The following is an 11,198-nucleotide window of genomic DNA, read 5'->3' on the forward strand; positions in this document are numbered from 1 at the left end:
TAATAATTATCTAATAGAGGCAGTGTCTTTTAGCTTGGTTACATCTCTTGGATGAATGGATGACAGGGTGCTACAGAAGAGGCTTTCATCTGATTAATGCCAGATATTCATGATTTTATGCAGGGTTTAATTTTTACTGAAAGAATGTTAAATATCTAAATCCAGCTTTGTGGGTCTTTGTGCTGTCACTGTGCAATGTGGACTGTGCAGCTATGCAGGAGTTTCCTAAAGTGTTGCTTCTATAGCTCTGACACATAGTATAACGTGGAGTATTTGCACACTGTTATAATGATTATTTCTTTGTATCTCTGCAGTGTTTTATGATAAAATAAAAATCAAGTGGAAAACACTTGAAATTGATCCAGTGGTTTGTGGTTAAAAAAAAAAAGCAGTTTTATAAGCTGAGGTTGTCCATTTTCTGACTTTCTTTATATTCTGATAGTTTGTAACAATCTGAAGTGCAAGAAGAATTGTGAAGTAATTTTAAAATATTGTTCCTAATTTAGGAACAACAACACCTGCTTCCATGTCTTGCATTAATATTTAAATAACTTCTCTGCTTATTGACAATTGTTCCTCAGATCATTATATTATCTCTATTTGTACGATACGATGAAGGGAAATACAGGGTACCCTTTTGAAAGTCTTTTAACATTTATTGTATTATTTATTTTTGCAAAATAGATGCATTATACTCTGTGCTTTTTCAAAGACAATGACACTTGGGTTTCAAATGAAAGCACTGGGGTGTAACATTATTGGAGACTATGAAGATATTAACAAACTGTAAAGATATGAGTATATGTGTGTTTCGATATCTATATATAAATTTGGATTCACAGAAATGCGTGAAAGCAGTGGAATAAAGGAATAAAAAGATTTCAGATGATTAATTCAGGGGGTCCGTCTAGACATCCATCCATTTTAATATAAGTTAAAATAGAGTCATGAAAGACTCAAATGCAACGTCAAGAATAAAACACAGTGAGACATGGTCAAAGAAAGACACTCTATAAGAATTCCCACGATATGAGCAAATGTATGTAAGGAGATACTGTAGCAGGAAGGCAGCTTCACATCTTCGCCATGTTCGCGATGACTGGAATGAAAAAAAAAGACAAACAAGAGCTTTAAGCTTTTCTGCAAATACTTTTCATGTGTTTGTGTTTGCACGTATCTTTTATCTTCTTTACTGTCAGACAGTTAAACACCAGCGAGGCTGCAGCTGAAAGAACAAACGAGAAATGTCTTTTAAACATTACTTTAATGAAATGCTCAATCATGATGAATCAGATTCTCCCGCGTCTTAAGAAAGTAAAAAATAAACTAAAAGTAAACTTACTGAAAGTAAAAAAAAGTGTGAAAACTGACGTATGTGGATAAATCTGGTATATTTACACGATGAATTCAATACACATTCATATCTGACTCTGCTGCTTTGTCAACAGCAGCTGTGTTGCTTCCAGTCAGTATCACGTGCTGAGCTCTTGTGCCCTCCTCCTCCTTTGCATCTTTTCAACATTTTCATGTACAAAAATGGTGATGCACAAAATCTGCCATAAAAATCCTCACACAACAATATTGTTTTTTGCTTCTTTTTTCATAAATGACTCATCATCATCATAATCATCTTTGTTTAGATGCAAGAAGAATCATATAGAAATGAAAGAGGTATAAATCTTCTGACCGAATCTGCTGGGACTGTGTGAGGTCCTGAGGCTAAGAGTAAGGATTTATCCACAGGAGAGCTGTTTTGCTGGAGAACAATGAACTATTTGACTGAGTTTCAATTATTTACAGACGAGCAAAACCAGGACAGAGAAAAAAGGACAAAACTGACTCAGTAAAACGACAGAAAATAAGATCCCATGTAAATCTGTATTATGTAGAAGTTCAGCCCAGCAACCAGTTCAGTTCAACACAAGTTTAAATGATTCTATCTGAACTCTGTGGAGCCTGATCTCAAGCTTTTTGAGTCTGACACTGAAACCAGAGGATCTTTCTGTCTCTTCAGATTCACTGTGATCCAGTGATGGGAGTGATTTCAGCCCTGAGTGATCACGCTGATGTTTGCACAGAGCAGACAATGAGGTGAATGTTTGGGCACATTGGTAACAGTGAAACAGTTTATTAGTAACGTGGGATCGTTTGTGTTCGGAGTATGAACTGAGATTCCTGAAGCTCTTGTCACACTGGTCACAGCTGTAGTTTCCTTCCATGTGTGCACGTTCATGATAGTTACAACCAGATGAATCTGAGAAGCTTTTGTCACAGTGTCTGCACTTGTATGGTTTCTCTCCTGTGTGGACTCGTTTGTGTCTTTTAAGCTCCCATGCAGTGGTGAAGGATGACCCACACTGATCACAGAGGTGCTTTTTAACCCCACTGTGAATCAGTTCATGTCGTTTTAAGTGATGTGATGTGGTGAAGCTTCTCCCACATTCTTTGCAGTATTTCAGTTCTTCTCCAGTGTGTCTACGTTGATGTGTTTTTAGGGCGTCTCGTCGACTGAAAGTTTTTCCACAAAGGTCACAACGAAAGTCTTTTCCACCACCACGGTGATGACAGGGTTGAGAACTGGATCCATCTGTGTCGCTCTGCTTCTAAACAAAGACACAAAGACAGTGTAAGTCAGTCCTTCAACATTTTTATCCTGAACGTCGCCTGAAATAAAGAGCATCTCTGCAGACGTCCAATTACATTTGACTGTTTCAGTTAACACACTCAGTTTACTGGGCTGCAATAACTACAATACTACCACCATAATACTACAGTAATACTAAAATCATAACTGACATGAAAATCTGAATAATCACTCAGAGCTGCTTTTCCATGCAGTAGAATTGCTAACATGCTAACACAGTTTAATGAGCAGAGTTGTTCCAAACAGTCAGGCTAAAATGACAAGATAACAATATAAATACATACCTCACAGTAACTGCACTTGTAGAGTCTCTTTCTGGTGTGGATCTGTTGGTGTCCTCTCAGGTAATGTGGAGATTTAAAAGTCTTCTCACACAAGTCACATTTATAAGGTCGTCCCTCAGTGTGGATAAACATGTGTTGTTGTAACTGTGCGTCTGTAGCAAAGTATTTGCCACACTGTTCACAGCAGTACACATCATGTCTGGTGTGAATGCGTAGGTGTCTATTTCGGCTCCCTCTCTGGCTGAAAGTTTTCCCACAGATGTCACAGCTGTATGCCTTAATTCCAGAGTGGGTAACTAGATGCCTCTGTAAGCTCCTACTGCAATTAAAAGCTCTGCCACACTGATCACAGCTGTACGCTTTAACTCCACTGTGGATGAGTTGGTGGTGTTTTAGGGAACTCTTCAAGGAAAAAGACTTTCCACACAAGTCACAGCTGAACGCTTTAACTCCAGTGTGGATGACCTGATGCTGTTTTAGTGAAGCCCTCACAGTAAAATCCTTCCCACACTCGTCACAGCTGTATGTTTTCTCTCTCTTTCTTCTGTGAGGTTTGTCGGCCTCCTGAGAGCGCTGACTTCTGGCTCCATGTTGGTCCTGCAGTGACAGAGATACAAACAGAGGCAGTGAGTGAAATGCAGTCATGGAACAAACTCAACCTTCAAACTCTCTCCATTAACACTAGTTTTAAGCCTAGGGCTGCTCGATTATGGCAAAAATGATAATCACGATTATTTTCACTGAAATTGAGATCTCGATTATTTGACGATATTTATTTAACCCTTTAAGACCTACTATAGAACCAAGTCCGCCAGAGCTTATATTATTTTTTTTACATGTTGTAGTGCCAATTGTGGGAGAATTTCAAGTTGCTATACAACTGTTATAGCCCATATTTTAATAATATGTATGAATTAAGTCCATAGTAACTACATTAATTGCAAAACAGTGCAATAAACTACAAAAAAAATTGAAAATCGTTTTTGTTTTTTTTACATATATTTCTACTTGGAGAAATTTAAGAGGTTTATCCCTCAAAACTTTAAATACAAAAAAGTTGCAAAAAATAGTTTACAACAACAAGAAATTTATTTTGAGTGTCTTCATAGTTTTATTTTGGAGATACAGCAATTTTTATATACTGCAGGAAAAACGAAAAAACAATCCTATGATGCAAATTTGCAAAGAAAACAGCAGGTGCATCAAAACAAACTATTGTCTTGTGTAGTCTGGAAGATGAGTGGATGGTGGGGTGGGTGCAGTTTTCTCTGTGGTGGGGTTGGGTGGACTGTCCCGGGCTCTGTGGGACCGGGCGGCGCTGCTGCACTGGGCCCCGGTCTGGATGGGCCTGGGCCCCCTTTCCCTGGCGGGTCGCGGAGTATGGGGGTGCCTACTGGGGTCACCGGGGGAGCTGGCCCCAGGGGGGGGGTCACTTGCCCCTCCCTTCCTTCCCTCCCCATCTCCCCCTCTTCCCGCTCCACCACAGCCACCCACACATGCAGGGCCTTAGAGTAGGGGTATGTCACCAGGGTGCAGAGGAGGCTACCCCCCCCCTCTGTCCCCTTCTGGCTGCCTCTGCCTCAATTTTATCCACAACTTAGACATTCACATTACTCACACTCTCATTACACATACATATAGGATCTTGGGGGTGGGAACGATACACGGAATCCAAATTACCATCAGGGTGTACACCTCACCCCTGGCGTCGTTGCCCACCTCTCAATTTTAAATACACGTAGACATTGAGGGCTAGCAGGAGGGACTATGTGCTTACCTGCTGCTCTCTGGCAGGTAGCTCCATGCCCTCCTGGGTTTTAAATGCACCTTAGAACACACATGCATCAACACTACATATGAGCGGGTGGAGGGAGGTTTGGAGTCTTCTCTCACCCCCATTCTCTGCGACCTGCTGGAGCGGGGGGGGGGGGGGGGGGGGGGCTAGGAGGAGGAGTTGGCCGTCCGACTGCGGTCTGGAGTGTGGGGCCTCCCTGCTGCTGCGGAGTCGGGGCGGTCTGCCTCTCCCCACCGCAGGCAAAAGGGTAACACCACCTGGGTCTGGGTGCAGTTCCCCCCTCCAGGGGCAAGGGTACCTAGACCCGGTTCGTAGAGTACGCTTGGGGAGTGTGATCGTGTGTGACATCTCAGGCCCTCCAAGGTTTGGAGGCCTATCTCCACCCACCACCACTTCCGTTGCCAGTGGCGGACTCCCTCAGACATCGGTGTGTTGGTGGTTCTTTGTGTCTGGGGATGGGCTTCCAGGTACACACCGGCTCACTCCTTGGCGGCCGCTTATCGGGCCTGGATCGTGGGGCTCGGTCACTCAGGCGCGGCTGGCTGCCGGCGGAGCTCACGGGCGCGTCACTGCAACTCCCCCTGGCTTCTGCTCCGCGGCTGCTGAGTGAGCCCTCATCTGGGACTCTCCTCAGCTCTTTCTGGGACAGTGGCGCGGCTGCCCCTCTGTTGGTCTTCCTTGGTCTCTTGTGTTCTGGGGGCCTCTGGATGTCTGGAGTTTTGATCTCCTCCATACCTGCTTCATGCCCTGGAGGACGGGGCTGTGGCCCCCCCACACCCTCTAGCAGATCATTACATGACGGAACCTTTAAAAAAACCAAAAAAACAAGCGCGTCCATGCTCACAGGTGTACACACGGGTGATCACACCCACAAACTACACCCTTTTTGGCTCCTACCTCAAAGCACACTGTGTTCTGTTGATCTTATGTGCTGCACAATAATGTTTAACATTTAGTATTTACTGTCATATTCCCATATATCATTGTGATGTTGTTTATTCTATTACTCTTGTTCTCTTCTGCTTGTTTTCTTTTTTCTTTCTCAACAGGTGATCCAGGTGATTGATATATGCATTTTTTTCTTCTTTTTTCTTTTTTTTTTCTGCCCATTCTGTTGGTTTTTGTCTTTTGCCCTTCTCCCCCGTCGTCCCTCTTCTCAGCTGTTTCTCTTTCCCTCTTTCTTTCTCCCCTTCTTTCCTCCAGTCAAGTCTGTCCCGTATTCAGCAAGTGAAAATAAAATAAACAATAAAAGGCGAATCAAATGGACCATTATGGCAAGGCTGGGATGGTCAATTTGGTAAAGTAAATCCGTTGGGCATCTTTCTCTGCCTTTAGACAATAATTCTGATGGCAAAAGAGCCAAACGGGACAGGCACAAAAAATAAAAAATAAAATAAACTATTTCCAGCAGTGCAATTCGAGTTCTAAGAATCCCAGAAACTATTCAGAAAAGTCAAACATGACTTATAAAAACACCAGTATAGGCTTTTAAGGCCTACAAGTAAAAAACTACATTTTCCGCGAAAATGACGTCACTTCCGGTTTCGGCCAGGAAATGGCGGACATGCGATAGTTCGCGCTGACATCTGTTTCACTGTGGGAAGTGTTACGAACAGCTGATCCGATCGGCAAAGCGTGTTTCTGAAATATTATGTTTTTGTTCCTTCAAGCGCTTTTTATGCAATTTTTGCAAAGCTTTATGCGGGAGGAAACCGTGACCGAGGACAAGCTGATGGCATAAGATGTAAGTACAACTCCTCTGGTTTCATATGCAAAAAAAATATATATATTGCGCTAGCTTACACGGTTCAGGTTCTACAGGGATTTAAAAATAGTTACACAAAACAGAGCGTGCTGCTCTGACCGGCTTTAAAGGGTTAACAATAACAATGTATTGAATAATGACTCTTAATCAGCGGTCTCCAACCTTTTTTGCGCCACGGACCGGTTTATGCCCGACAATATTTTCACGGACCGGCCATTAAGGTTACGCGGATAAATACAACAAAATAAAACTAGTACCGGTACCGAAAAACAGAAGATTTATTCATAACACATGTGAAAAGACCCAGGAAAACCGAGTTAACGATCAAAACGATAACAAAATATCGCTGAAAACCGATAAAAACCCTGAAAACCATACATTTCACACATGAGCCTCAACTCTCGCGGCCTGGTACCAAACGACTCACGGACCGGTACCGATCCAAGGCCCGGGGGTTGGGGACCGCTGCTCTTAATTGTTGTGATGAGTGTTCGAAATGCAGAGAGGTGCGCTGGATTTGCTACACGGAGCAGCGCGAGAGTAAAGCATGAGGGAGGGGCTAATAATCGGCTCAGTCATTTTTAATGATTGTTGAAAGCCCAGATCGTAATCGTGATTAAAATTCGATTAATTGAGCAGCCCTATTTAAACCTGAAGGTGGAGTGTGGCACCAAACACCTTAAAGGTCTTTTATCCCCACCTACTGGTAGTTCTAACACATTACATTCAACCTGGTGTTAAAAATAATTCATGACTGTTTAAACACTAAAATCATTCCCATCCCTCCTGATTGTACACACACACACACACACACACACACACACACACACACACACACACACACACACACACAGAGTTGTTGTTTCTAATGCATATTTCTATGATTTTTATAGATTTCTACATAATTATTCAGTGATAATAAATCCTGTTTGTTTATTTGTTTATTCAAAAGGAACCCCATTAGCTTCCACAACAGATGTTGCTCATCTTCCGTCAAATACAATCACATAAAATATTATACAATAAAGTGGATTCAAGATATCCACATAATTTGCCTCTTACATCCACAGTGACGTTTCACAATTAAAATATAAGCAATCAATAATAAAAAATAATAATAATAATAACAATATCAATAACATTGAGGCACATTACACAAATTTCAAAAACAAATCATCTCTTACAATATTTACAACAACTAAAAGTTCTGTAAATCAGCTTTTAATAATAATAATAATAATAATAATAATAATAATGGATACTTTATTGATCCCCATGGGGAAATTACTTGTTTTTCTCTGCATTTGACCCATTCACTCAGTGAAGCAGTGGGCAGCCCACTAAGCAGGCGCCCGGGGAGCAGTGTGTAGGGACGGTACCTTGCTCAGGGGTACCTCAGGGTAGCCGTTAAGTGGATTCGAACCGCCGACCTTCCGATCATGGGGCGACCACTTTACTGAGCTATCCCTGCCCCCTTTAAATGTTCATTGAAGTTTTGAATAGTTGCTAATTCTCTAATTTTATAAGGCAATTTATTCCACCTGAAAGTTGCTCTAAATATAACAGTTTTACAAAAAGTTACTTTTAACTCGAGGATTTGCTAAATTGTAGTTTGTTGAAAATCGTGTAATATCATTATGTATTTCATCTGGATACTGCAGCTGAGCAGAAATAAAAGTGGCGTGTTTAACAGAATTGCTTTCTTTATAACTACAAGTAAGCCATAGAATATTTTAGCCTGTACAGGAAGCCAAGAAAGCTGATAATGCATTTTATCGATATTAGTATTAGAGATGGCACGATGCCACTTTTTAATGTCCAATACTGATTCCGATATCATATGGATATCTGCCGATACCGATATAAATCCGATATAGCGTTTTTTGTAATCAATAAAACTGTTTTTAAATAAATATCTTGCTGCATTTTGTAAAAGTTCATACTCAAGTTTTAAAAACAAGACACTAAAGCTATTCCGTTATACCAAATGAGCCCTTTCCTCTACTCCCTCTTCACCCACGACTGCAGACCTGCCGATGGTTCTAACACCATCATTAAGTTTGCAGATGACACCACGGTGATTGGCCTCATCAGTGACAACGATGAGGCCGTCTACAGGGAGGAGGTGGATCGTCTGGCTGAGTGGTACGACACAAACAACCTGCTGCTTAACAGTGAGAAGACCAAGGAGCTCATCGTGGACTACAGGAGGAATGCTGACCCACATCCACCCATCTACATTAAGGGGACGGCTGTGGAGCGTGTGAGCAGCTTCAAGTTTCTTGGAGTCCACATCTCCGAGGATCTCATCTGGACGACCTGAACTGCTCTGCCTCGGACCGGAAGGCGTTGCAGAGGGTCGTGAAAACTGCCCAGCGCATCGCCGGAGCACCACTTCCTGCCATAAAGGACATCTACAGGAAGCGGTGACTGAAAAGGGCTGGGACAATCATAAAAGACCCCAGTCAACCATCACGTGGACTCTTCACCCTCCTGCCCTCTGGGAGGCGCTACAGGAGCCTCCGGACTAAGACCACCAGGAACCGGAACAGCTTCTTCCCCACAGCTGTCAGACTCCTGAACTCTGCCTCCTGACATCTGACCCACGTTAAACTCATGGACTGAACCACCACTCACAACCACTAGCACTTTATATAGCCTCTGTAGAAATTATCCACATATCTCACTTATCTTAACTGCACCACTGCATAATTCTGTATAAATAATCATTCTGTAAAATACGATAATTTTTAATTCTACAACTGTTTATAACTTGCATATTTCCCATTTCTGTATAGTTTTGTTTTTTTTTCATGTTCTGTATAGTTTTTCATATTTATATCCTGTACATAGCTTGTACTCACCACAGCCTGTACATACTTATAGTTATAGCATATTCATAACTTACTTTATACCGTGTACATTATAACATACCATAATAGACCCATTTCTGTAATATACTTACATATCTATATTATTGCTAATATATATTGTAATATATCTATATCATGGCTAAAGCACTTCTGGATGGAAGCAAACTGCATTTCGTTGCCCTGTACCTGTGACATGTGCAATGACAATAAAGTTTAATTCTATTCTATTCAAATATTTTATAGTTCAGCAACACACATCAATCTAATAAACTTAAACCTGCACCATCCTTCCTATTCTGGTATTATAAAGAGTACTTAGGTTGTTTAATATTTCTGCTAACTAATAGAGTTGCCAACTCCCAGCAAAAATCTCCCAGAACCACCCCCGCCCTCCACCTCATGATGCTTAATCAATGTAATCAACTTTGATTTAATGCACGTGTAAATCAAATGCACAGAAATAATCAATTATGTTTCTACAATAATTAAATAGATTCACCATCTTTCTTCAACAGAATTGCAGACTGCACAGATGGTACCTTCCCAAAGGAAGAAGGACTATAGCTTACCAGGGTGTAAATTAGACTTAATAGTTACCATATACAGTAATGGATTTCTATACATTTAATCAGATGACCACTTTGGTTGTAAGATTCAGATAATTATTTATTAAAAGTTAGTCCTTTAAATGAAATAACAAAGAAAAGTATTTTTTGTGCCTCCCTTTTCTTGTTAATGGCCTACCTGCCCCCTGGCAAAGCTTTGCTAGAGCCGCCCCTGCACAGTTACCAGCTTTCAGCTACTTAGAAAACATGAGAGAAGAAGAGGCAGCTGCAGCTTAAGGACACAGACTAACTCCAGAGTCTTTTCCCCCGATTCTAGCTGAAGTACGGGACAAATCGCTTCCTTTTCACCTCAGTATGGAAGAGATTAAGATTAAAAATGCTGCGGTTTGGAAGCATGTAGTGAGGCTCCAAATGCTCCACCAGTTCCCTGACAGGTCTCGCAGACAACAGCCGCTCTATCGAGTGACACATACTTCTCTGACAAGCAAAGTTGGGTTAAGCGAAGTAGCGCGTTTTGTGAGGTGAGGATCAGTCCGTCTTTAATTAGTATAGTATGAACATCTAATCTAGACGCCTTATTCTGGACTAACTGAAGTCTGTTAATATCTGTCTTAGCAGACTTCAGACTTCAGTTAGTCTGAAGTACCGACGAGGCCTCCCTTGCAAGTAAATCGATCGATCGCTGTTGCCTTGTTTTTCTTTCATGGGAATAAGTCCTGGAGACAGCGGGGTCTGAGTTTAGACCCAACAGGTTCAGTGAAGAAAAATGTCTGATTGTAACCTGAGGGTTTTTTTTTACATTAAGAAAAAGGCACCAAACATCAAACCAATTTAAGCCTAAACAGTAACACATGAACGTAGAGCAGGGCGATATGACCAAAAATATTAACAGTGCAAATGCAAATTCCTCGGAGCAAATGTCGGCCAATTTCCACTGGAAATGCCTTTTGGTTAAACTGTCAGCAAGGAATTTGCATTTGCACTGTTAAATTTTTATATAACTTTAATGCACATAAAAAACAGCTGTTTGTTTAAATGAAAATACATTGATGGTTTTTTTTTAATAAAGTTGTGGAGTTGTAAAGTATTTTGTCTCGCGTCACTTGTATCGTCAGTCATATTGTTATCGCACATTTTCAAATGTATATCGTGATAAATATTTTCGGTCATATCGCCCTGCTCTGTCTGTCACCTTCTGTGTTGAGCTCATTGTTTCCTCTGTAGTGGCTGAGCTGAGTCCAAGTAGCTGAAAATGTTCCTCTGCTGCTCCG

General features: G+C 41.4%; 1 protein-coding gene across 2 annotated transcripts in view; it reads right to left on the minus strand.

Annotated features, from left to right (window-relative positions):
- Window positions 1–899: 899 nt before the first annotated feature.
- LOC146701561 (uncharacterized) overlaps window positions 900–11,198 on the minus strand; it is a 15,373-nt gene continuing 5,074 nt past the window's right edge. Inside the window, exons 2-4 of one of the 2 annotated variants that reach the window (XM_085467887.1) lie at window positions 11,120–11,198; window positions 2,929–3,525; window positions 900–2,603 (exon numbers count right to left, since the gene is read on the minus strand). The exon at window positions 11,120–11,198 is cut by the window's right edge and continues 27 nt beyond it. In XM_085467887.1, the coding sequence (XP_085324013.1) occupies window positions 1,911–2,603; window positions 2,929–3,525; window positions 11,120–11,137 (1,308 nt within the window). In that variant the 5' untranslated portion in view covers window positions 11,138–11,198 and the 3' untranslated portion in view covers window positions 900–1,910. Of the gene's footprint in view, window positions 2,604–2,928; window positions 4,801–11,119 lie in introns of those variants that run through there. The other variant, XM_085467886.1, reaches the window with a different exon arrangement.

Source organism: Copadichromis virginalis, linkage group LG9 (genome assembly GCF_057382275.1).
Source record: "Copadichromis virginalis isolate Kocher_CV1m ecotype Utaka linkage group LG9, C_Virginalis_male_GT1.1, whole genome shotgun sequence".
In the NCBI taxonomy this organism is placed as follows: Eukaryota; Metazoa; Chordata; class Actinopteri; order Cichliformes; family Cichlidae; genus Copadichromis; species Copadichromis virginalis.